General features: G+C 35.7%; 2 protein-coding genes and 1 long non-coding RNA gene across 6 annotated transcripts; 2 read left to right on the top strand and 1 right to left on the bottom strand.

The window, feature by feature from the left end:
• Nucleotides 1-302: 302 nt before the first annotated feature.
• On the bottom strand, nucleotides 303-10,889 carry LOC110856138 (misshapen-like kinase 1). Of its 3 annotated transcripts, none has more exons than XM_035856845.1 (35): nucleotides 10,196-10,889; nucleotides 7,354-7,450; nucleotides 7,266-7,285; nucleotides 7,073-7,184; nucleotides 6,971-6,990; nucleotides 6,701-6,890; nucleotides 6,505-6,583; nucleotides 6,403-6,421; nucleotides 6,250-6,314; nucleotides 6,141-6,181; nucleotides 6,028-6,067; nucleotides 5,887-5,962; nucleotides 5,532-5,606; nucleotides 5,395-5,468; nucleotides 5,205-5,307; nucleotides 4,977-4,998; nucleotides 4,741-4,895; nucleotides 4,627-4,666; nucleotides 4,503-4,565; nucleotides 4,411-4,439; nucleotides 4,246-4,335; nucleotides 3,650-3,771; nucleotides 3,481-3,574; nucleotides 3,145-3,192; nucleotides 3,015-3,073; nucleotides 2,835-2,934; nucleotides 2,727-2,745; nucleotides 2,572-2,645; nucleotides 2,465-2,494; nucleotides 2,294-2,393; nucleotides 2,076-2,212; nucleotides 1,880-2,007; nucleotides 1,789-1,811; nucleotides 1,685-1,707; nucleotides 303-1,551 (listed from the first exon to the last, which is right to left on the bottom strand). In XM_035856845.1, exons 1-35 carry the CDS (start codon nucleotides 10,250-10,252, stop codon nucleotides 1,429-1,431), a joined length of 2,547 nt encoding a protein of 848 aa, XP_035712738.1. In that variant the 5' UTR covers nucleotides 10,253-10,889; the 3' UTR covers nucleotides 303-1,428. The 3 variants fall into 3 exon arrangements, with proteins under 3 accessions (XP_035712738.1, XP_021960278.1, XP_021960280.1); XM_022104586.2 differs by having other exon boundaries at nucleotides 3,650-3,894; nucleotides 10,196-10,888; XM_022104588.2 differs by having other exon boundaries at nucleotides 2,841-2,934; nucleotides 3,650-3,894; nucleotides 10,196-10,887.
• A 3,906-nt stretch (nucleotides 10,890-14,795) lies between these two features.
• On the top strand, nucleotides 14,796-16,334 carry LOC118437723. 2 transcript variants are annotated; one of them, XR_004836300.1, is made up of 3 exons: nucleotides 14,796-14,809; nucleotides 15,739-15,871; nucleotides 16,214-16,334. It is a non-coding gene; the product is annotated as an uncharacterized LOC118437723 (long non-coding RNA). The 2 variants fall into 2 exon arrangements; XR_004836299.1 differs by lacking the exon at nucleotides 14,796-14,809 and adding an exon at nucleotides 14,933-15,031.
• A 5-nt stretch (nucleotides 16,335-16,339) lies between these two features.
• On the top strand, nucleotides 16,340-20,422 carry LOC110856355 (organic cation transporter protein). The gene is made up of 9 exons (XM_035857032.1): nucleotides 16,340-16,351; nucleotides 16,429-16,522; nucleotides 16,608-16,634; nucleotides 16,719-16,795; nucleotides 17,181-17,308; nucleotides 17,584-17,773; nucleotides 18,368-18,748; nucleotides 19,199-19,479; nucleotides 19,987-20,422. Exons 2-9 carry the CDS (start codon nucleotides 16,490-16,492, stop codon nucleotides 20,118-20,120), a joined length of 1,251 nt encoding a protein of 416 aa, XP_035712925.1. The 5' UTR covers nucleotides 16,340-16,351; nucleotides 16,429-16,489; the 3' UTR covers nucleotides 20,121-20,422.
• Nucleotides 20,423-26,324: the final 5,902 nt, after the last annotated feature.

The following is a 26,324-nucleotide window of genomic DNA, read 5'->3' as shown; positions in this document are numbered from 1 at the left end:
CTGGGAATTTATTTTAAAATTCTGGATGATAAATTTGTAGTAGTTGATTAATGGAATGGGGGTGAGGTTTTTAACGCAGTTTTGATGAGTACCAATTTTTCTGAAGGGTTCTTAAATTTGAGATCTCCTCCGCTAAAAAGTGTCAAAATCTGGAGTGTGAATTTTTAAAAAATTGGTAACGACCTCTGCTCTACAAATGTGTCGTCCAGAATTTTAAAATAAATTCCCAGAGCGGAGAAATGCTTAAAAATGTGACAATTTTGACGATAAATGATATACGTTAAGGGTTTCACCATGAATGATTATTTAACGAACGCTTGAAATATAGCTTTATTCGAGACACAAACTTATATAATAATTTGATATACAAAACGGTATATAATGTAACAACGTGGTAAACAATTGAATTTGCATAATAATAATTTAACACTGCACAAACAACTTATACATAAATTATTGATGTGAACGCAACATTAAATATGAATGGTTGTCAAATATTTATTTATGGAAATGTACGTACGTAGAGAATAGAAACAAATTTTTTAAAAAATTTCCAGTTTTAGAGTATATATCATGAGAAAGTTTTTTGAAAAGCAAGTGTGTCAAAAAGGTACAATTTGTTGTCTTATTTAGCAGTAAGAATTGCATGTATGTATTTAGTTTTTTTGGTACTAATTATTTTTAACAAGCATTCATTCCTAAAGTTACAAAAAGTCTTTCCAAATTGAATGCATACATAATAAATTTATAAAATTTGAATCCGTACATATATTTATCATCTATATTTATTATGACATAGATAATCCATCTGCTATTAAGTCATGTAATAATAGATAATAATCATAAGTAGATAAGTATTGGCCTGGAGGAGCATGCTGCAGTCGGGAAGGTTGAAAAAATTGGCATGTTCGCCCTTCTTATCAGTAAATTAGGTATTTATGGATAATAATATTTAGTAGCAGGAATACTTAATAATATGCATGCCTGGGATTCGACTAATTGTAAACCTGACTTATGTATATATTTATATAATCATTATATTCAAATTGCAAACTACGAAAAGGTTGCTGTGCATTATAGTGTCATTTACTTAATTTGTTTGGGACTTATTTATGTATAAATTAGTATATTTAGAAGCCGCATGGTATTTATAGGCATACATAAATGTGTGTGAAAGATAATAATAATTTCGTATGATCCCCTCAATAAAGTTATAAATTGATAGGTACAAAATGAGAGCTTTTAAATGCGAGTAAGATTGGAAAGAATGCAACAATCATAATATTTTTTCCTAGTTATTTATCTACTAACTTACACAATACAAATAGTTTTGGGTATTGGATATTAAGCTATTTATAAGAATAAGCGTGACTACACTTATTTTATTTTAGAGTATGGATAGAAATTTCTATTTGTTGACGCGGAAATTTACCAGTTTGCAAGACCAGGTTTATTTAAAGTCATGAAGTAGATCTGTGAAGCCCCACCTCCTTTTGCGGACGAGAAAAAGACTTTATCATTCCGTTCGCAAAGGAACTTTAGACGTTGACTCTGAAAAGGGAAGAATAGTTGGAAATTAATTAGCAAGACTGAACTTTAAAGTTTAAACACCTTAACAAAGAGGAACAACTGATTTTCATGTTGTTTCTACTCTTACACAAATGTATGTAAATTAATTAATTACCTTTTTGTGCATAAACACGCCATCTAAGGATTATATAAAGTTTGTATTAATTTGTGTTACATTTATAGCTCTGAAATACGAGACGAGTTAAGTCTTCAACATACCTAAATGACCAGTTTCCACAGATCTAAAAAAAATAAAGCGAAATTATACTTCATTCCAACTGTTAACTAGTGTGTTAAACCAAAATATTACCTAATCTCGATTGCTTTCTGACCCCAGCCCATTACTTGTCCGGTGCCAATGTAGGCAACCGAACTTGGTAGCTCACCCCATTGGAGAACGACTGACTTTGAAATTTTTCCACTAGTGGATACGTAAACCTAAAGTAATAAAGAAATCAATTTTAGGAATGCAATAAAACTACAAAAGTATGAATCATGAAACCCACCCCTTCATTGTCATAGCACAAGAGAAGCTGCAGTCCATTTGAGTTTGGCAGCGTCACAATGCAATGAGGAGAAATTGGTCCTTGATTATGTTTGGGAGCATAGAGATCGTAAACTGAAGCAGAATCAAGATCAATTGCTGAAATTTCAAAAAATAATAAAAATGTTAGGTTAATCCATCATTATATGTACAAATCACCAATCAAATTTAAAATCTCACCATGAAATCCCTGAGCCGAGCCGTAAATGACTTTTAACCTAGACCCCTCCTCTACAGTAAGGTCGACTAACAATGGTTTGTACAAAAGGTCGGAAAATGCCTATCAAATCAAAAAAATCAAAAAATTCATACTGATTATCATTCAAAGCAATCCATAGTTTATAATCTTACCTTGAACGCCATGAATTTGTGGTAAGGTTTCTAGAACACAAAGGACAAATAAGGATTAAGTATGCGCGTCGTAAAAATAGCTCAATTATTAATCAAATTTTGCTAACCGGAGCCCACGCATAAATTTCGATTGCATCCTTCAAAGCAATTACGAGAAACTTGATTCGTTCATATTTCACAACTGTAGTGGGGAAATAAGCAATTTAAAATTTTAGAACCATTTTCAGCCATACTTTTCGTCGCAAAATATATATTTACTTACTCTTGAAATGCGTTGCTCCCTAGAAAAACAGTGCAAATTATATAATTACAAGTATTTGATAATAATGAAAACGGCACAAACAGAAAAAAAATTGTAGGTTCAAATTACGCAAACCTGGAGTTCCCCGACATTAATATAACCATTTCTTCGTTCTCCTTCACCACTTTCAGTTCTCAAAATCTTTCCTTTCAGCCAGGATAAATAGTACCTGTAATTAAATCATAATTACATATTTATTTAATTCTATGCAAATAGTAGGCCAATAAAATATGTAAAAGTTATACGTACACTCGAACGCGATTTTTCTTCCCACTGATTGTTACCAAAATATTTTGGCCTTCCAACACCTACAAAAAAACAGTTCGTTTAAAATTAAGGAAATAAATATTTTCGTTTTCAGGTGATGAAAGTAAAATACCTCCATTTGTTGGAAACGACGCCTACTTATGAGTTGGTAGACTTTTCCCTGAAAAATAAATGTTTAAATCAAAATAGTACATTAGGAAATTAGCAAAACTAACGTATTTAAAATTTCTGTAACTTTCCCTATCTTATCTCTTGAGTTGAGTCAAAATTTCCGTGGACATAATTCAAAATCTTCAGAGGAAACCCAGAATGATTTCAAAATGGATTGGCTCCGGAAATTTTGACCATACTCAAGTTACGGAAATTTTAAAAACGTAGGTTTGCAAACTGCCTGTACATTTATCGATGGAGCACAGATGTATGCATGAAATGCATGCACTTTACTTACTTGTCCGGATCTATCGAGAAGCATAAGCCCATTTTCAGTACCAATCAGTAAATTAACTCCCCAAAGAGCAGCGCATAGGATTTCGCTGTTAAATCTGCAAAATAAATTGGACGTAGTAATTAATTTGTGCTGTAATTTACTCATTGCGTGAGGATATGTATGTACGTACCTCTTCTTATATTTCCGAATTTCAGGCGTGTCACTATTCTGCGAGCCGGGATTGACACCCTCGACATTTACATTGATTGACGGTCTTGACGGAGATGACGAAGCTGACGACGAGTTGGCAATCTGATTGAAACCAAAAGTTATAAATGATTTTTGCTTTGGCCCCTGACCAATCATCTGCGGTGGGGGGTGAGCTGGATGAGGGGGTGGGATTCGCTCGCGTTCTCGCTCACGAACCATTTGCATCTGTAAATAATATCAAACCACGTGATTATTACTAATACGTTCACTAAATTGAATAAGAATACTACTTTGCAAATTAACACGAAACGTCAAAAAACACTAAAATAAACTGATCATACATACAGAAGCCAAACCAAAATTTCCAAAAAAGGCCATCAACAAATCTTGAGTAGGACATTTCCTGCTTACCCTCATACAACCCGTTATCCTCGTCCTCGAATATGTTTGGGGTTGTTTGATGATTTAATATAATAGTATTTAATAGTAAAACTCACACGCAAACACTCCGTTTTTCATACATTTTAGAAATTGGGGAATATATAATTTGGGAAAATCTTTATTGAATGAACTTACGTCTTGGTCGGATGTCTGAGGAAGCAAATCAGGCAGAACGGACGTTCTGGCTCCATGGCCATCACCTCCTGGGCGAGGAGGTCCTCTTATCTGTGTTTTAATTAACTTATCGTGAGTATAAGAGTGCAAAATCCTTGAGACTGGATAATATAAAGGAATTTTTACCCTTGTGACTAATGTTCCTTGACTTTCATCTAAAAAACGCAATAAGTAAGTAATGTATGTACATAACAACTAATCAATGAAAGTTATTCAACCTGGAGTTGGCGGAAGTGGTCTGGAAGGCCCAGTTTCTGGGACAGGACGCGGAGATTCTGAAGCTAATAATAATTAATTTAATTAGATTTAATTAATTAGATTACAATTTTATCTAACTCTAACCTAATAGCGTTCCATCATTTCTTTTCTTAATCATTTGATTCTGAAATGATTATATAGAACAATTTTTAAAAACCTTGTTGATAAATAAATAAATACAAACTAATTTGGACCAACCGGCACAAATTCCACTTCCTCTTCGTCGTCATCCTCAACATCATCGGGTTCCACGGCTCCACGTGGAGTGGGAGGTAAGGGACGACTTGGGGGTGGTGGCAGCGCATCAGGAACAACGATTAGTCTGGAAGGTAATGGTGGCCGAGATGGTGGACCTAAATTTTAATTTATACATATTTAAAGTTAATTACTTTCTTAATGAATATTTCGTATTTATTCAGGGTAACCTTCCATACCTGGTTCTTCTACTTGCAAAGCCTGTTAAGTAGAAAAAATAACATGAAATTCAGCGTTGCAGATTAACATACATGATAAAGTACATATAGTGGCCGCGGAAGCTGCGGGGACATTAGCATTCTAGGATATGGGAGGGAGGGGGTTTGCATAACATGGACAAATGATGGGGACATCGAACAACCGTGGGGATATTGTCCCTACGCTTCCGCGGCCACTGATTAACTTACATGGAAGTTACGTCTCAACGTATTTTCTTTTGGTTTAATTTCCTCCCCACGTTCGCCTGGTTTATCCTCCGTTTCCTCGTCGTCTTCTTCATCATCAGAAAATCTGGGGGTAAAATTTCATGCATGCAATTAGATTCGTTCATTAAAGGTAAGTATAATTAGTCACAACTCATAAAATTCAACTACTCACCGGCCTTTTTCATTCTTATTTTGCTGGTTTCTTTTCTTACATCTGTCAATATGGTCTTTCAGTTGGATTCGAACCTAAAGTGAGATCAATATTTCCAAAAACCGTAGCAGAATTTAATTGCATGTTTTAGCACTGACTTGTCTTTCTGTCGGTTGGTCACGAATAAATGGATGCTTCAGTAATTGATCAGTCGGGGGCCGTTGTGTATAGTCCTGTAAAGAATAATACATTCATTTAGAATTCAAATTTGCTCAAGTCAAGCAACAGCAAGATTGATATTATTCAGCGTCATCAAGGTTCATTTCCCTTGCAAATCCATCCAGCCCAGTGAAAGTGAAAGGAGAAATGCGTAATGTAGAGATGAAGCGATATATTTATTCGGAAAATTGCAAATTTTACGAGACTTGGCTGGTTAGAAAATCTTGAGTTTACTTGTAAGATTTGTGACCTGAATAATGCATGACACCAAAACGTAAGGAAAGCAGCACTCACCTTTACAAGTACTGTTTCAATGAAAGAGTGGAATCTCTTTGACCACCTTTTTGACTTGAGCCTCGGTGGAGGATTTCTGGAGAAAGCAAGAAACATCAACGTAAAATATGGTCTTGTACAGAATATGTTAGTTTTACATACCTAGGAATCAAGAACAATGCCCGCATTGGATGCATCTCACCTGTAGAAAAATCATTTACATATTTAGTACACAACAAATTAGGGGATTATTTTATTTTATGTGTCATATTTACACAACGGGGGTGCAGATTCGGCCATTTCTATTGCAGTTATTCTGAAAAGAAAATTATTGAAAGGGTTATTATCTCTTATTTATTGTATTACCGGTGATTAAGAACTTACCCCAAAGACCATAAATCGCTCCTATTGTCATATGTCGCCTCCGGGTTTTCGTCGCATGCAATGACCTATTATAATCATGACATGTTAAACATGAGGATTTTGCAGTAAGCTTAATTGCATGATTATTTTGTTATAAAATATTGTGCCACATACTTCTGGTGCCATCCAGTACCTTTATCGAATTAAGAGACAATCAGGGATTTATAATTTTATTTATGCAAATAGACTTTGTCATAATCGATGTATTCGACTTACGGCGTGCCAATGAACGTATTTCGTCGTCCAATTGTCCTGTCTAATTGTGCAGATACTCCAAAATCAACGAGTTTGACTTCTATAAAGTGTATAATGAATGACCATTTAAATAAATATTTAATGACGACCTGCAAGATTAATTTGGCAATGGCTCTTTATGCCTAACGATTTATGTACTTAATTTTGCTTAACTTACCAGCGTTTTCAGTGAGCAAAACATTTTGTCCTTTAATGTCCCTGTGAATCACTTTATTTGCATGGAGGTGAGACAAACCCCGGAGGATTTCACGGCAAACGTAAGCTATCCATTCCTCTTTTAAGGATTGACCCCTCGTTGACTTGACCAAGTCGGTAATGCTCCCTGCTCCGCAGTATTCCATGACCAGCTATGGAAATTGTGTTAAAATCAAAATTTTAGTACGTGCACCCAACAAATTTCTAAAGTGTTGTAAGTAATTGTCCTCACCCAAAGCTGGTCATCTCGTCCTGCAAAAATAAAAATCATGAATCACATCATACAACTCATTTTTTAATAGCTAAACATAAATGTATTATTAATACTACTTACCTGGCGGAGATTTCTTAATGAATGCACCATAATACGTAGCGATGTTTCTATGATGTGAATATTTCTTGAGCACATTTATCTCAAGTTTGATTTCTTCTTCTTCATCTTCCGTCTGAGAGAATTGGAGTAAAAGAAAAAATTAAAATAGTGTCACGTGCTTAAATAAATAAGATATTTTATTTATTTTGCTTACCACATCCATAACTTTGATAGCTAAAAGAAGAAGATATAAATTTTTAAAGTGCTGATTTTTCAATATCAAATAATATGCATTTGCTTACCAGCCAACTGTCCAGTTTTCGTGTGGCGACCTTTGTAAACTTGTCCATACGTCCCATTTCCAACGACTTCAATTAGTTCGAAAATTCCGGCAGGGTCCTAAGTGAAATAAAATAAATTGATTAATTAACGAGTCCTTGTGATGAATGATTTATGCCAAATTTTCATATCAATTATTTTTTAAATCGCTACATTTGCTTTCGCATTCTCATCAAGTATGAAACCGCAATCCGTTAATTAAGCTTAAATTGAAAATCATACAACCGAGTGAGCCAGACAATAAGAAGGAAAAATGAGAAAGAGTGCCAAGAAATGATGATAAAATCCGTTAATGATATTCATCTCGATTTTCAAGAAGACTTTGTGCGATTAAAGAGATCGACACACAGCTACTCGACGAGGTACAAGCACAAGGCGTGTCGAGCTATGTCATTCAAGATTCATCAAATTAACTACAGACAAAATTACTGCAGTTTATTTTAAGGAGTTCAAATTAATTAAGTGAATAATGAATTTTATTCAATTGTGCGGCATTTATTTATCGGATACGTGTCATTATAACCGGATTCATTACGTAATCAAAGTAACAATGGAGGGTCTCCCAGTGTTTGCTCTGAAATTTTGAGAAAATTAGTGTAAATTGAGCACAAATTTAATTAGTATGAAATTCGCAAAAGACACGATCTCCCAATGGGCACGTTTGGCAGAGATATTTGCATCCCAAGAGGAGAAAACGCGCAGTAAAGTTGGAAAGTGTACAATTTGTCGATTTTAGGGCCCGTTTTCTCCTCTTTGGATGCAAATATCTCTGCCAAACGTGCCCATTGGGAGATCATGCCTTTCGCAAATTTTATACTAACCAAATTTGTCATCGATTGACACTAATTTGTTCAAAATCGGAGAGCAACCACTACGAGACTTCCACTGTAATAAGTACGTAACTACCCAGCATAACTAACTGAACCCGATTTCATTAAAAAATGGAGAAGTAGTTTTTCAAGATCCTTCTTCTTCTTCATACGAAATAAAAATGCTACTCTTATTCAAACACAATCACGAAATGTCAGGCTATGAGAAGCATCTTCATAAGAGGAACGAAAATGCAGGGAAAATTACCAGAACTAATGTGTAACAACGAATCGAGAAGACGAAGAAGATCATCATCATTCATTCCATTCTGTCAGCAAAAGTACTCTCGATATTGTACTCGCAGGCTGTGGTAAAATTTCGAAAGCTTGATGCCTACCAGTGGCCGCGGAAGGGTGTCGACAGAGGGACAATGTCCCCACGGTTGTTCGATGTCCGCATCATTTGTTCATGTTATTATAATATATAAACCCCATACCCTCCCCTATCCTACAATGGCAATGTCCCCAGATGTCCCCACGGCTTCCGCGGCCACTGGGTGGGTGAGTATGTATGTACAGGGTACAGCAGTGGCCGCGGAAGCGTGGGGACAGAGGGGTAATGTATGTCCCCACGGTTATTCGATATCCCCGTCATCTCCCCATCTTATAAACCCCTCTCTCTCCTACCCTACAATATTAATGCCCCCACATGTCCCCACGGCTTCCGCGGCCACTGTAGATTTGATGGGTACATATTTTTGTGGCATATTATTAATGAAACGGATCCACAATTTCATTTCATCCCCAATTCTTTCCCTCATATAGCGGAATTACTAGCACATGACAATTCTGATACGTTCGAGTTGTTGTTTGCTGGCTGTTATCAGTTTGCACATACATACATACTTTTTTTAGAGATGAATGTATGTACATGCATAATATTCATATTCATTCTTCTCTCTGAGTCATTCTTGTTTTACACGGAAACTACTTTTCTGTGTAATGTATGTAAAAGTGAATGAAGTGTTAAAAAAGATTATTGAAATAAATAAAAAATGAAACTTTGTAATGCCAAATTTATTAAGTTGCAGAAAAAAATTCAAGGAGTTTGTAAAAAAGAAGGCTAATCTTCTACTACTTCCTGTCAACTCAACTTTGAAATAGATAATGAATACAAAAAATTTCTAGTACAGGATTGTCTTGCATTTAGCATTTGGTAGTTTATCATATTCATCTTTACCCTCGTAATCTATGTGGATCATGATTGTCTAAAATTCGAATATTATAGTTTGCTAATTATTTATAACAGGCAAAGATACATACATATTGCAAATAATAAGGGTAGGTATTTTAAATAAAGAAAGCATCAAAAGATTCATGAAATGATTTAATGTACTCGTATAAAAATGCTTTAATGCTTTCTAATTAATGTTAAGATTAATTTTATGAGGGGTAGTTATGATGTAATTTTATGTATTTAATAGCGGATTAACGATCTAATTACAGTAAAAAGATTGTAATGCTATTTGATCGATTGTCACTGCTGTTTTTCAATTAAAAATCAATTTATTGTATATCACGTCAAGAAAATAAGTATATTTTTAACATTGTAATAAATTACAGGTTGCTCGTAGTATGTAAATAAGTGTGACTTATCAGGATAGGCATTCCGAAAACGTATCGCTTGATAAGCTTGAAAGCTTATTCATCATCATCACACGCATTAATGCTCGCACGGAAGTGACGATTTGTCAATGCCTGATAATTCTCTCTGAATAATTGTCATTATAATAATAACTTTTGCCATTTCCGCTTGCTTATACTCATTTGAATATTTTATTTAATCCTAATGGTTGAATATTATAGCCATAATAGTACTAAAAACCCGACGATATAAAAACTACACACATATGTTTTTACACCGCTATTATAACTAAACCGATTTAAGTCGTAAACAGAATCACAACAACGATAAAGAAAAACTATTAAAATTTACCTTAAGGCAAGCCAAGTCGATATCGTCCAAAGAACAGTTTACATTATTTCCAGCCATGTTGAAGCAGGTTAAAGTCGATCACTTTTTATTGAAAGAAGACCTTTTTTGTTCACAAAATTTGTGTAAAACTCGGCACAGAAACAAAATAAAGATGTAAAACTTCGTATTTTCCAAAAAGACTTTCCTAACTCACAAGATCATTGCACAGTTATCTATTCAACTTATCTGGGAACCATTGGGTAATGGATGGATAAGGTTAAAAATTCAACCACACCCTCCGGGTGGTTGACACACTCTGCCTCTGCGTGCGCTTATACACCACGATATTCGCCGTTCTCTTATCTGAACCAAACTACCAACCACGTTATATTTAATTGTCTTTACTATTTACTCGAAACAGTTCCGTGTCAACACTCGGAGGAAAAGTAAAACACAAACAAACAAACGGTTTTATTTAATCTGTCGTCACATTAAAGCGAAAATGTTATCCTTTTCTGTCAGAAATCCAGCCAGATTTGGATCCATCTTTTCCATCCAGAGAATGACCACCAGACGAGCTCCCCTCGTATTTAATTAAGTCTAAAATATAAGAGAAGTAGTGGAGACTAACTAAATGTTTAGTTTACAAGAAGGGAGCTCCTTTAAGGTTTTTAGTAGCAGCAAGTTTTGTATGTGATTGATTTGCTCCATCCATTCTGCTGGTCTTTGAACTTGCTGCTGCTTTACTCACACAAAATACGACGGGCCTGGTTGCCTTATTTTAGCCGTGTCTCTTCTTTACAGTAAGTAAGTAGTAGGAGAGAGAGATGTGTATAATATGGATGTAGTTAGTGGATGATTTTTGAGGATAAATGATGCTTTACGTGACTCTTTAAGTCAAAATTGTGCCGACTTTTTCAAAGATTTTGTTAGGAATTTTCTTCATGAACAGAGTTTGCTTTCTCCAAAAAGTAAAATTGTAAAGTTCAACGCCGCTGAGGAAAATTTATTAGTTTTGTTTCATTTAAAAAAATATATTTTTTGATAGATTTGTTAAAATGGCGTTGAGACTAGGAAATTGCATAGTTTTGCATACACTTTACTTTAGCAAAATGTTTGCTATTGCTTTCTCCAGAAAGTAAAGAATTGTAAAGGTTCGACGCCGCTGAGTAAAATTTTATACTTTTTTTCATTTAATAAAATATTTTTTTTTTATTGTAGATTTGTTAAAATGGCGTTGAGACTAGGAATTTGCATAGTTCTTTTTTGCATGCTTTTATTTTAGCGAAATTTCTGCACACTCCGCCCGTTATATTTGCAGTTTGGTTTTGCAGCACTAGGCAGCAGGCTGTGTGGAGGAGTTTGCTTTACTTTACAGTGCTTGGAATCGGAATAAGTTGGGCGCTGTTGCAAGTTTGAGCCATTTAGGAGGATTGGTTAGCATGGGTTAGATGGGAAAGAACAAAGAGATGATGAACACAGGAAGAAAAGTGGAGTGGATCTCTGCTAAAGCTAAAGGTGGTCTGCTAGCTGGCTGGATTTCATGTCATGTAAACATTCGCATTCAGCATTGATTCATGGCATATGGGGAAGTGTAGATATAAAACAAAATAAACACTGTTTCATCATTATCACTGACTGACTTGGGAATATGTAGAATATGAGATGAGATGTATGTTTGATGTAAATATATCGGTGTGGCTAGTTGAACTCGATGACTAATCAGAACATTTTTAATGATTTCTTCACTCTGGGAATTTATTTTAAAATTCTGCACGACAAATTGTAGAGTAAAGAGTAGCCAATTTTGTAAAAATATGCACTCCAGATTTTGACACTTTTTGAAGGAGGAGATTGACTAATCAGAGCATGATTTCTAATCATTTTTTAAATCATTTCTCTGCTTTGGGAATTTATTTTAAAATTCTGCACGACAAATTTGTAGAGTAGGGAGTTGCCAATTAAAAAAAAATATATACTCCAGATTTTGACAGTTATTGAAGAAGATCTCAAGTTTAGGAAACCTTTAGAAAAATTGGAACGAAAGTCGAAACTAGGTTAAAAAGCTCAACTTACTGACGGCAAATTTGTGGTCCAGAATTTTTAAATAAATTCCCAGATTTACAATTAGTTTTAAGAATGAAGCTTGCAGAAATCATCTTACTAGATTATTTAGTATAGTTTACACATTTAAAAAAATAAATTTTGGCACTTAAATTACTCAAAATCATTTTCAGGGTTCTCTTTCAATTCTAAGGTTTTAAGAGTTAACAAGCAACAACAATTCTTCAGGTTCAGGTAAAATATTTAGTCAGGTTTTACACAGATTTAGTATATCCAATTGTTACTGATTTAACTTAAGGTACATGGATTTAGGGAATAAAGCAATGTTTCATTTATTTAACCCAAAAAACCTTGTCTTTGTAATCACAAAGACAATACAATCGCGTATTTTTGACATTGCACAGGCAGCAAAGTGACACGGACACGGTTGAGGTGAACGGTACTTTCCAACGCTAAATGGTAAACGGCGTCATAATAACGCATTACTCAGCAACAACCTTATTTTTCAAAAGGTTCATCGGAGGAGGCACAGATTGTTAGGTTCTTTACGACTACACCGCAACAACATTGGCGAGCAGTGGCCGCGGAAACGGTGGGGACATGTGGGGACATCAACATTGTAGGATAGGGGAGGGAAGGGTAAGATGATGGGGACATCGAATAACCGTGGGGGGCAGTGTCCCTCTGTCCTTCTGCGGCCACTGTTGGCTATTACCTTGTTACGACTACACGGTGTAGTCTACACCGCTACTACATTGGCCATCAGCGGCCGCGGAAGCAGTGAGGACATTAGCATTGTAGGATAGGGGAGGGAGTGGTTTATATAAGATGGGCAGATGAAGGGGACATCGAATAACCGTGGGGACAGTGTCCGCGGCCACTGTTGGCCATTACCTTGTTTTAAAAATGTCAAGTACCAAAAACCACAACCAATGGTTCATTTCTTGCTGGTTCATTTCACTATTAATGACTCTCCCCACCAATGAATATGTACATAAAACTGCGTGATCTGTGACTCACCAGTCTCCATTATCTATGTACCACATGGATACATACATATTTATTACAAATATGTATATACTTTATGCTAATAAATAACATAGATTTTCCAATATTTTAATAATAATTATTGCCCTGTCACCTCTGTTTTTTGCTGCGTTATGGATCGTTAAATGAGAATCCGCAATCTCCTTCTTCTGTAGTCGATTGAGTCAGTTTTGTTATGTAATTAGTACTTAATAATACAGCAAAATTATGATTTCCTCTAGGTCACCAATAAATAGGGGTATATATGTAACTCACCTTGTGGTTAATTTTGTTAATTAACTAAGTGTCACATGTAATTTAAAAAGTTAACCATTTCAAAAATTATAAATACACTAGCTGCAAATCTAATCAAAGTTTTACCAATTATTTAAATGGATATATATGTATACATTTTTTTTGATTTGTAAAAATCCATCAAACAATAAAATTATAAAAATGCATGGATCAGATTTCTGGTTGTACGAGATGACATGCAATCCTATTCATATTAACAAATGAGATTTGTAATTTTCCTACAAAATGTCACAGTAGTAATTAAATTATAACTTAAAAATGCAACACACATAAAGAAATTAATTGCATTTCCGGTGAGATATACATAAGTAGATTTAATTATATTTCAAAGTTAAAAATCCATTTTTTTGTAATAAACTACATCGTTAATGGGCCGCTTGAATACAATTATGTATGCAGAATACGAACAGTCTCGGCGGAACAGAGTGACATTAATTGTTCCCCCCAGAAATTCAGAAAAATCCTATCTTAATAAGCCCCTCCTCTTCCTATCTCACAATGCTAATGTCCCCATGTGCCCCCCCAACTTCCGCCGCCACTGAATACGAATCATAACTTTCCACAGAATTAACTAGATACACACAAATAATAACTTGAAAATACATGTTTTGTAAAATATGTATGTATTTACAAGCAGTAATTATACTTCGTTTTTAATGAGGTACAACATTGTCACGAATTATCAATTCATAATTGTATTCATAATTATTGTGTTCTACAGAAACGGAAACAGATTGTATAGTATCTCTTGAACTTCAGTATTAACAAGTTATTAAAGTCAAATGAGAATGGTGGTACTGGGTTCGTGACAAAAATTTGTCCATGACCGTCATGAACTGACGGGAGCCTAAACCTTTACCAGAATACAAATATGTATGTATGTTTAGTTAAACCACATTGATTGTGTACCTATGTAAAATTTTGAACTTTCTTGAATGAGCCGTATTGTTATCTGTGTAACTTGCATGTGCCGATCTTCAATTATCATACGAAACTGAAGTCTGACGACACGGTACAATGCAAATAATGGATTTGAATCTAATTGTTCATCATCATCATACAGCAGATATCCGCTCGTATGCATATGATGTTTACATGCATACCGAGTGAGTACAATCGACTTCCAACAAAACGATGATCCACTTTAAATAAATCGTATTCCTAATAAATATAAGGACGTATATATTTTGAATCTCGGGTAGTTTGAGGGGAGACCCGGTTGACTTGACGGTAATTGAGCTATTAAAAATTTTAGCATAATTATTAAGATATGAGTCTCGAGCTAATCTTTCTGAGGTGTATAAAATACGAGGAATACTCGAGATACTCGTGATCATTTTTTTGTGTATTCAAAATATCCAGAAAATAATTACACTTGTAAATTGATTAAAATCATTTCCAGTAACTTTATGTACGTATTTATTATCCAATCAACCAACGCACGCTCTCTTTGTAAGTAAGCGTATTTCTGTTTGCATAATACATACATATGCAATTAGATCCTTTTATAAATAAATATCTAAATCTAAACGTGGAATTAAATTCCCTATAAGAAAGATCATAATAGGCAGAAATATATTTAGGAATTATTTATGAAATTCAAAATAGAAATGCATGCGTAGTAGTAAAGTTTGGAGAACTTTAAGGTAAAACCAGGACACACACATACGCAAATAACGAAGATTAATTAACATTTGTCTGACTTTTTGTTGGATAAATAGGCATCTACTGTTCAAAAGTGATTCGGAGGGTAATTACAGGCATAAAGTAAACTCATTGTTGTTAATTGTTTTCCATGTATTTTGTTTACTCATTGTTTCAACCTTCGTGTCGTGTATAACATTTAACTACCAATTCATGATTGGCTAATAATAAGAAGTTTTCAAAATAGTAAATAAGAATAACTAATGTAATTTGCATACATACTTTGAACCCGCGTGGGCATTGTGCATATATTTATTGTGCATTTATAGTCCTATACTCACAGTATAAATTTGTAGTACAAGTTGAACGCCGTAATTCTTTTAGTAATCAATTTCATTTTTATGACTCACTTCACATAATCGTAGAATTTTCTTGCCTGGAAGTGAAGAAGTGTATATATACATACATAAATGTAAATAATAACAAATATTATCATTATGTTGCGTCAAAAATAGGAGGGGACGTATCTACATGTACTAAAGAAATTTATTTAATGCAATCTGACCGATTCTGAGATGGCCACAGCGCGTGGATCTCTTGGCCAAGTAGTGACACTCATTAGTGTGGAGGATGTATTTGAAAAACTTGGTAAAATAAAATCCTACATTACATAATTTTTAAATAGGCAGGAAGGAAACTTAGGTTTTTAAAATTTCCGTAACTTTCCCTATCTCTTGGACTGGGTCAAAATTTCTGGAGTCGATTTTGAAATCATTCTTTAGTGTCTTCTAAACATTTTTAATATTATCTCCGGTCAAAGTTTCTGGAGACAATAATATGAAAAAGGTTCAGATGACACTTAATCAAGAATGATTTCATAATTGGTTCAGGAAATTTTGACCCAGGGAAATAAGTTATGGATATTTTAAAAACGTAGTTTTGTTAATTGCCTAATACGTCTTTAAATATTGCCTTTATTTTGACCGACAGGAGGCTTTTCCTGGTTCCAAATGTGGGCCATGGTAGTGATAATATCTCCAGAAATAGTGGCAGCAATGATTGCATTGTCCCCCGTTCTGACGGGGTCGAGTGATGTCCTCTTCGTTTGCGAACCCTGACAGGGAGAAGGTTGAGTTTATGGAAATATGTAATAAAAAGTGGGGTACTTAAAAATTAGCAAATTTAAAATTCCAAATTTTTGCTAGTTTCAACATTTCTGCCGAAGATATTAAGACTGATGACGTCTGCGATGGGATTTTGAGACCGATGGGACATCACTACACCTCCGTTGTGCAAGAGGCAAGCTGAGACAATGCTAAAAATAATCACAAATATCATAATAATTATTGAAACTCTTGTGTGACATGTCCTTTATTAATTACAGTGGTCACTGGTCGGGAGCAAAGCATGGGTACTGATACTTTTTGTATTTATTAAAATACGTTTTCCTAATTTTTGTATATTTTTAAAATGTTTTGAAAATTCGTGTGTGCAGGTGTCAGATTTAGTTACCAGTGTGCAAATGCTGGGAAGTATGACGGGTGCATTGTTGGCTTCTCAGTTTGCTGAAAGGTCTGAAAAATATTATTTTGTAACTCAATGACTTATCACCAAAGTCGTCAATATCTGCACATTTTTAATAATATCTGCGTTCTGGGAATTTATATTAAAATTCTGGGCGACAAATTTGTAGTCAGTGAGTTAATTAATGGAATGGAGGTGAGTTTTTAAGCCAGTTTCGATGAGTTCCAATTTTTCTGAAGGATTCTTAACCTTGAGATCTCCTTCGAAAAGTGTCAAAATCTGGAGTGTAATTTTTTAAAATTAGGAACGACTTACGCTCTACAAATTTGTCTCCCAGAAATTTAAAATAAATTCCCAGAGCTGAAGAATGATTAAAAACGTGCTGATTTTGACGATTTGAATCCTACGTTAATTAAAATAATATTGGTTGCAGTTTTGGGAGAAAGAAGGCCCATTTTGGATTGTGCTTTCTCATGGGAGGTTTTGGTTTTGCGTCTGGTTGGGCGCCAGACCCTTATTCCTACGCTGCGACCAGATTCGTTGCAGGATTTGCGGTTGGTGGTAAGTCAAAGTCTTGTATAAAATATGGAAATTTTAATTAGCAGATAATTATTTAATAGGCAGTTAGAAAACCTACGTATGTACGTTTTTAAAATTTTCGGAACTTTCGCCTGATTCGGGTCAAAATTTCCGGAGAAATTTCCGGAAAATTTGTTGGTCAAAAATGTTTAGACGATACTCATGAATGATTCCATGATCGAGTCCGGAAATTTTAACCCGAATTCGGAAATTTTAAAAACTTAGCTTAACTAATTACCTTATTAACAAATTTTCAGGTTGTTTCGTTGTTTATATGAATTATCTCATGGAGTTTTTGACCCCATCGTTCCGAACGATTTGTGGGTGCGTGAGTCTCTGGGCGGTGGGAGAAATGATGCTGGCCTTCATCGCGTACAACCTCCCGCACTGGAGACACTTAACTTTTGCCACGACGTTGCCCACCTTTTTAATATTTTTCGCTTATCCGTAAGTTTCCTGTGTCATTGGGGGCGGAAGCAGGGGGACATTGTCCACCCAGAAATTCAGCAAAATCGTATCTTTCCTTTGGTAATAACTTCCAATCATACAATGCTCCTACCTCCCAGATGTCCCCACAGCTTCCACCGCCACTTGATGAGTGTATGAAAGTCAGAGGTGGTACTTTGATAAAATACCGTATTTTGAGCCCCATTCTTTCCAAGGTTTTGATTTCCGGGGCTGTTACACCCACAAAAAGACAAGAATCTACATCGAGAACACGTTAGTCGCACGAAAATACAGGTTTTGTACAGAAATTAGCTTTTTATCGCTGTCGAAATATTGTATTTAAAAAAATCGTGAAAACAATGTATTTTGCCAGCGATCAAAAGTTAACTTCACCAAAAAAACTGGATTTTCGTGTGACTATCGTGTTCTCCACGTAGATTCTTGTCTTTTTATGTGTGGAACACCCCCGGAAATCAAAACCCTGGAAAGAACTGGGCTCAAAATAATGTATTTTGACAAAGTATTTTTCTCACCTCTGATGAAAGTGAAAGTAAAAATCATAACGAAATCATGATCATGATTCTCTTTGTTCAGTTTTTTCCCAGAAAGCCCACGCTGGCTTTTATGCAAGGAAAGGACGGAAGAAGCGTTGGAAGTTTTCGACAAGATTGCCAGATGGAACAGGAAGCCTGGCATGGATCCTGCGGAGATAAAGACGCTCCAAAAATGCATCACCCACAGCGTGGACTCCTCCTCGGAATCGTTATCCATCGTGGAATCCTTTAAAATCCTCAAGTTTAAGGAGTTTCGGGTGCAATTAGTGATTCTTATGGTGGCCTGGTTTACGTGTCAATTGGTTTATTACGGGATCAGTTTTAACATGAAGCATTTGGATGGGAATCCATACTGGAACGTGTTTTACATGGGGGTTCTCGATCTGCCGGGAAGCTTTACAGGGATTTTGTTCAATAATAGGTAGCAATTAAGGTGGAATAACGGAGTCATAGATTTCTAATCTCATTTTACCCCTGTTTAAATGCAAATTTGGAAAATGCCACCAATTTCATGAGTTTTGGGAGATTTTTCTCAAAACTTTCATGTAAAGCAAATTTTTGGTATTGGAAAACTATCGATTTGAAAATAATTAAATGCATTTTTCAGGAAATTTATTGTGAAAAGATGGAAAATGTAGTAGCAATTTTGTTCAAATCGATAGTTTTGTAGTAGCAAAAATTAACTTTATATTAAAGTAGAAAAGTTGGATTTATCTGAAAACTCATGAAATTGAGGTCATTTTAGAAATTTGCATTTAAAGCGATTGAACAGGGGTAGAGTGAGATTCATAAGCCATATGCCACATCAATTCGTCATCCTATGGCACCTTAAAATTAATGAAACACCTTAGATTTTTTTTTGACTTTTCAGACTAGGACGGAAGAAAACGTTCATTAGTTTCCTCGTGATTGCGTCATTCTTCTTGGTGGGCCTGGCTGCCATCGATATCACGTTATCCATCGAGTATCCCGCCTTGGTCAATGTGCTTTCCCTCATATCTCGATACTTCATTTCCGCTGCCTTCGCAGTTTTGTCCTGCTTCACGGCAGAATCCTTCCCAACCGTGGGGCGAGTTAGTTGCATGGGGTTGTGCGCTCTTTGTGGAAACATTGGGGCAGTTTTTGCCCCACAATTTACATTTCTGGGCACGAGTAAGTTATTGGCATGGGTCAAAATGAAATAACAATGGAGGGCTCCCAGCGTATGCTCTCAGATTTTGAGCAAATTAGTGTCAATGCATAACAAATTTGATTAGTGTGAAATTTGAAAAAAACACGTTTCTCTCCCAATGGACACGTTTGGCAGAGGTATTTACATCCCAAGAGGAGAAAACGCATCCAAAATTTGACGAATTTTACACTTTCCAAACTTACTGGGCGTTTTCTCCTCTTCGGATGTATACCAGATTTTGCTTTCACACTCAAATAGTAAATTTTGCAAAGTGTAAAATTAGCCAACTTTAAGGCGCTTTTGTTCCTTTTCGGATGCAAATATCTCTGCAAAACGTGCCCATTGGGAGATCTTGTCTTTCGCAAATTTCATACGAACTAAATTTATCATCGATTGACGCTAAATTGCCCAAAATCGGATCGCATACACTCGGAGACCTCCTTTATAAGTTATAATACAACAATGAATAATTTTGTATATAATTTTAGTGGCGAAATCCGCCCATTTCATCAGCTTTGGATTACTGAGTCTTATCACGGTCGGGGTATCCTGGAAGTTGAAGGACAGCACGGGAAAACCACTGCAAGACTCGGTCGAATTAAGTCAAGTCGCATCACCGTGAAGTTTAAAGTTTAATCATCTTTGAATTGAACAGTGATGGTCATTGGTCAGTATTAATCAGATCTTTTGCTCGGGAGGATTCTCTGCCAGTCATAAATACAAACCAGCACTTTGAACAATTTGTTTTTACACGTATTTACATATGAGAAATGCCATTTTCATGTACGCAAATCATCATTGCATATAACTCCACTATGATTCTTGGTTTTAGATTTATTAGTTCATGAATCATTTTGTAGTGTGTAAAAAAATGTATGCGTTAGTTTTAAAAGAAATAAATGGATAAATTATTATTAATCAAGATTTAATTAAAATCACATTTTACTCCCTGTCACATCGATTTGGAAAGAAATAGTCAATTCGTTAGCCTTTTTTCACTATAAATTTCCTAGAAAATGAATTTTTTTAAGTTTTTTCAAATCGACTTGTTTGTACTAAAGTGTACTACTAACAAGTAATAGTACCAAAAATTAGCTTTAGATTAAAATATCAAAAGTTGCATATATCTCAAAACTCATGGAGTTGATTCGATTTTAGAAATTGCATTTGAATACATTGGATAGGGGCAGAGTGAGATTACGCGCCAACGCAAATCACGGACTATGGATGTAGCTTTATTATGCCGTCATCACGTCTCGCCTCAACATAACGACGCGCTTATCGAGCATACTTATCGGGAAATTTATCGGCGTCATGATATCCTTCATGTGCACGATATTCATCATATTCGAGTGCAATATTACCAGCAGGGTGGCAATCTCGTACCAGAGAACGCTTCGAGCATGGAAGATTTGTCGAATTTCTCGCTATCATAAAAAAATTCTGAAGTCCCTTCGACCCGAGGGCGTCAAAATTGCATCATTTCAGACGATTGGGCGAATGGCCACTTTACATTTGGTGATGGCCATGATAAAATATACGGGAAAGTTGCTGATATATTTTAAGAGTAAACATCACTTGTATAATTAACAAGTAAATCAAATAAGTCGCAGAGGTGGGCACAATATTTTGTTAAAATAGAGGATTTTGAGCTCCGTTCTTTCCAGGGTTTGGATTTCCAGGGGCTGTTACACCCACAAAAAGATGAAATCTACATGGAGAAGACAATATTCAGTTGACAATAGAGGTTTTGTGAAGAATAGCTTTAAATTCGAAAATACGTACAAAGGTTACACGAGTTTTAGGCCTTTTAAGATGGCCTTATAGATTTGTCAAGATGTCTGTCTGTCCGTCCGTCTGTAGGCACGATAACTCTCTTTAAACAAAAGCTATCGACTTGAAATTTTGCATGCTTTATCTTCGGGTAAAAAGTAAGAATGAATTCGAAGATGGGCATGATCGGTCAAGTGGTTGGCTGGTGGGGGTCATTTCCACCCAAATGTGTTGCCGTTAACTACCAAGATGGTATTAATGCCATCTTAAAAGGCCCCGCAAAGTTGCTTGGAGTAGGTTTTTAAAAATAAAGTATTTTGATCCCCATAAAAATCTTCACAAAACCTGTATTTTCGAAAGACTGTACCTTACTCGATGCAGATTTTCGTCTTTTTGTGGGTGTAACACGCCTGGAAATCCAAACCCTGGGACGGGGTTCGAAATACTCTGTTTCGACAAAGTACATATTTTGCTCAGTGACGACGACTCCCCCAGGAACAGAAAGCCTGGACGAAAAAGATGACTATTCCAAGTTACCACCGAGAAGCTGAAGCGATTAAGTGGGCACATTTTTAATAACTTGCTAAAATAAGTAAATTTTTAATTAACTAATCAATTTTGTAATTTAATAAATGTTGGAAATTTCGTTTCCAAATTAAGTACATGAATTTATAAGCAAATTTTGAAATAAATTGAACTATTTTGTGATACATGCATGACAAGATTTATTTCCCTTTTACATGAAAATAATAATTTCGTTACATTCGACATTAAAATAATTGACCCCAATAATTGTAATAATCTTTTATCTGACCTAATATTATTTTACGATATCATAAATAAAGTAGCATAAGATGAGCAGTCTTACTTTGATAAGTATTTCTTCGTACAGAAAAAAATCATGACAAGCTGAAGCATCTAGATAAGCATTTGATCATAACTCCTATAATTTCTCGCCAACTCGACTAAATGGTAATTATTTGGTATTCAATTAAATTAAGAATTGTATTAAGTGTGAATTACTACTAATCTAATCCTACCATACAAATTCCATTAATTAGAGTATTTAAATTTAGGGTATAAGGTGACTAATACTATTTTTTAAATTTCCGATTCGTAAGGAATTTGGTTTGGATTCTAATTTTAATAATTCCCTAATTATACTAAATTTCAAACTCGGATTTTGAAAGCACTACTATAAAGTAATTGTTGTGCCCTAACTGTACTTGCTATTAAATTGCGAGTTTTTGAAAAAGTTCAATATTTCTTGAACACAATGGGAATCTTGTTCTCGTGAATGAAGGGTTCAATCCATTTCCATGTTTCTTTCTTGAACTACAAATATTTGTTTAAAAAATTAAGAGTTCAACATAAAATAAACATACAAATTTTAAATAATTGAAAAAAACCTTTCGGCAAGACTCACTTTGATTCCAGAAATATGTACATCGTTCAATCCCTTCATTTCCAAGAGCCACTGCTTCATCTGCGCCCTCCCATTTTCGACACGATCCAAATCATCGCATTCGTCTGAATAGATGGGAACAAATATTTCCAAAGTTCTGAGACCTAATGTCGTTTTATAAAAGCAATTAAGAACACCACGAGCGTTACATGTACAAATATATGTAAATAATAATTTTATCATAATTTGTATCATAATTTTGTTCTTACCTGACAATAATTCCCCACGATTTGAAAAGTCTTGAATAAATCGGGATACTTTTCCGTCATGACAATACGTCCTTAGATCCATCTCCAAGTATTTTAATCCAAGTGAAGCTCACGCTTTGAAATATGCTTCCACTGGGATAAGCGGAGATGCGTCCTCATCCAATTGATGAATTGATAACCTTTCCAAATTTGGGAATGGTATCTTTAATCCAGAAATCAATCTGGGTGAATGCAGATTCGTCACTTCCAGGTTTTTAATTCCCCTGAATAAATCCTTCTCTTTCACAACATTTCGTAATGACTTGGCCAAGCTTGACTTCCTCGTAAAAATCCTTAAAGTTTCCAACCTTGGCATCCTTGCTGTGCAAATATCTTTCATTTTTTTATCCCCACAGCTAAAAATATCCAGCATGCAGTTCTCAAATACTTTAAGATTCTTCATTTTTGGGATCTGTAAATCAATTCCCGTCTTGAAGTCATCATCCTCAGTCCACAAGGAAAAAAATTCTACAGTGTCCTTCACTTGGTCCAAGACCTTGTTGACTTTGCGAATATGATTAGTCTTCAGGAGATGTGGTTTGTGATATGGCATTTCCAACTCAAGCCTCTTGATGGACCGATTTTGACTTAAGTCTGGGAGCTGGGTGCCCTGGTAGAAGAAATGCGTCAGGTTTGGGGCAGAGTTAAGGAGCCATTGTGACATCTTGAAGAAGTCTGGGTACATAGTGTCATCACTTAGTTTGATAGAGATCAAGTTGTGCAGGATATAAGGGGGCAAATCTGGAAGATCGGATTCTTCAGGATCTTCAGAATCATTGAATTCCCAGTAGAACTTAATTTCTAGTCTTTTGAGGTTACTGCAGTTTTGCAGTATTTCGTACAACACAGGGATTTTGAGGAAAGCTTATTTAGGGCTAAATATTAGCGAAATGTTTTCTATGAACCCACCAAACTGACGGGAAACGTGGAGCAGTCGTGTCAATGAGAAGCCAAAGTCGTGGTCACGGTCACAATCGAGTGTAGAGACATACTCACTAATACTTTTTGTAAGTCTGGGGTCCATTTTAGGAAGCAATTCCAAATGCAATTCGGTGAAATTGCAGCAATTTCTCGAACTATGACTATGATGATCAAGGCGGACGCAGATCTTTGGCCGGGGAAGGGAAAGTACGATGTCATTCCAAAGGTGACAAACGAGCCGTAATGTTTCTCCAGAGAGGGGGCCGTGTTCAAGTATTTTAGAGAGAATCTATTAAAAGGTTAAGGAATCAATTATTTATGTGTATGAAATAATCTCGCAAAGGACAATAAAATGAAATGTATGAAATACGCTTTTTCATCCCTAATCAAGTAATAAATAATTGATTCCTTAACCTTTTAATAGATTCTCTCTAAAATACTTGAACACGGCCCCCTCTCTGGAGAAACATTACGGCTCGTTTGTCACCTTTGGAATGACATCGTACTTTCCCTTCCCCGGCCAAAGATCTGCGTCCGCCTTGATCATCATAGTCATAGTTCGAGAAATTGCTGCAATTTCACCGAATTGCATTTGGAATTGCTTCCTAAAATGGACCCCAGACTTACAAAAAGTATTAGTGAGTATGTCTCTACACTCGATTGTGACCGTGACCACGACTTTGGCTTCTCATTGACACGACTGCTCCACGTTTCCCGTCAGTTTGGTGGGTTCATAGAAAACATTTCGCTAATATTTAGCCCTAAATAAGCTTTCCTCAAAATCCCTGTGTTGTACGAAATACTGCAAAACTGCAGTAACCTCAAAAGACTAGAAATTAAGTTCTACTGGGAATTCAATGATTCTGAAGATCCTGAAGAATCCGATCTTCCAGATTTGCCCCCTTATATCCTGCACAACTTGATCTCTATCAAACTAAGTGATGACACTATGTACCCAGACTTCTTCAAGATGTCACAATGGCTCCTTAACTCTGCCCCAAACCTGACGCATTTCTTCTACCAGGGCACCCAGCTCCCAGACTTAAGTCAAAATCGGTCCATCAAGAGGCTTGAGTTGGAAATGCCATATCACAAACCACATCTCCTGAAGACTAATCATATTCGCAAAGTCAACAAGGTCTTGGACCAAGTGAAGGACACTGTAGAATTTTTTTCCTTGTGGACTGAGGATGATGACTTCAAGACGGGAATTGATTTACAGATCCCAAAAATGAAGAATCTTAAAGTATTTGAGAACTGCATGCTGGATATTTTTAGCTGTGGGGATAAAAAAATGAAAGATATTTGCACAGCAAGGATGCCAAGGTTGGAAACTTTAAGGATTTTTACGAGGAAGTCAAGCTTGGCCAAGTCATTACGAAATGTTGTGAAAGAGAAGGATTTATTCAGGGGAATTAAAAACCTGGAAGTGACGAATCTGCATTCACCCAGATTGATTTCTGGATTAAAGATACCATTCCCAAATTTGGAAAGGTTATCAATTCATCAATTGGATGAGGACGCATCTCCGCTTATCCCAGTGGAAGCATATTTCAAAGCGTGAGCTTCACTTGGATTAAAATACTTGGAGATGGATCTAAGGACGTATTGTCATGACGGAAAAGTATCCCGATTTATTCAAGACTTTTCAAATCGTGGGGAATTATTGTCAGGTAAGAACAAAATTATGATACAAATTATGATAAAATTATTATTTACATATATTTGTACATGTAACGCTCGTGGTGTTCTTAATTGCTTTTATAAAACGACATTAGGTCTCAGAACTTTGGAAATATTTGTTCCCATCTATTCAGACGAATGCGATGATTTGGATCGTGTCGAAAATGGGAGGGCGCAGATGAAGCAGTGGCTCTTGGAAATGAAGGGATTGAACGATGTACATATTTCTGGAATCAAAGTGAGTCTTGCCGAAAGGTTTTTTTCAATTACGAGGGGAAATCAATATATAGTGGAAACTCAATTTTATCTAAATACAGATAAGAATTTATTCAGATTCGTTTTGTGGCTTTTCAACATAATCACCCCCTAGTTCAATACACCTCTCCATCCTGCGTCTCAATTGTTTCATTCCTTCACAATAAAATTCCTCAGAAAATTCATTAAGCACAGATTGCACGAACGATGTTAGTTCGTTATCACTATCAAATCTTTTCCCCCTGAGAATTCTCTTCAAATGTGGAAACAGATAAAAGTCACAGGGTGCTAGGTCTGGAGAATACGGGGGGTGATCAGCTTCCCACAGCCACGACCTATCCAGGGCCGACTTCACAATCTTCGCGGTGTGGGAGGATGCGTTGTCGTGAAGAATGAAAATTCCTTTCTGCAGAGCCCCCCGTCTTCTGTTCCGGATGTTATAACGCAATCGTTCTAAAACTTCCACGTAATGTTTTGCGTT

Source organism: Folsomia candida, unplaced genomic scaffold (genome assembly GCF_002217175.1).
Source record: "Folsomia candida strain VU population unplaced genomic scaffold, ASM221717v1 Fcan01_Sc015, whole genome shotgun sequence".
Taxonomy (NCBI): Eukaryota; Metazoa; Arthropoda; class Collembola; order Entomobryomorpha; family Isotomidae; genus Folsomia; species Folsomia candida.
Note: the sequence above shows the minus strand (reverse complement) of the source record. Positions and strands in the feature narration are given on the sequence as shown.

What these genes read in the sequence shown, in the direction of transcription:
- LOC110856138 (XM_022104586.2), bottom strand. Translation starts at nt 10,252, where the DNA reads ATGGCTGGAAATAATGTAAACTGTTCTTTGGACGATATCGACTTGGCT. An exon ending in TTGAAACAGTACTTGTAAAG is followed by an intron (nt 5,607 to 5,886) that starts GTGAGTGCTGCT and finishes TATTCTTTACAG; the next exon opens with GACTATACACAACGGCCCCC. An exon ending in ATTCGGAAATATAAGAAGAG is followed by an intron (nt 3,575 to 3,649) that starts GTACGTACATAC and finishes TTTATTTTGCAG; the next exon opens with ATTTAACAGCGAAATCCTAT.
- LOC110856355 (XM_035857032.1), top strand. Translation starts at nt 16,490, where the DNA reads ATGGGACATCACTACACCTCCGTTGTGCAAGAG. An exon ending in GCTTCTCAGTTTGCTGAAAG is followed by an intron (nt 16,796 to 17,180) that starts GTCTGAAAAATA and finishes TATTGGTTGCAG; the next exon opens with TTTTGGGAGAAAGAAGGCCC. An exon ending in TTAATATTTTTCGCTTATCC is followed by an intron (nt 17,774 to 18,367) that starts GTAAGTTTCCTG and finishes CTCTTTGTTCAG; the next exon opens with TTTTTTCCCAGAAAGCCCAC.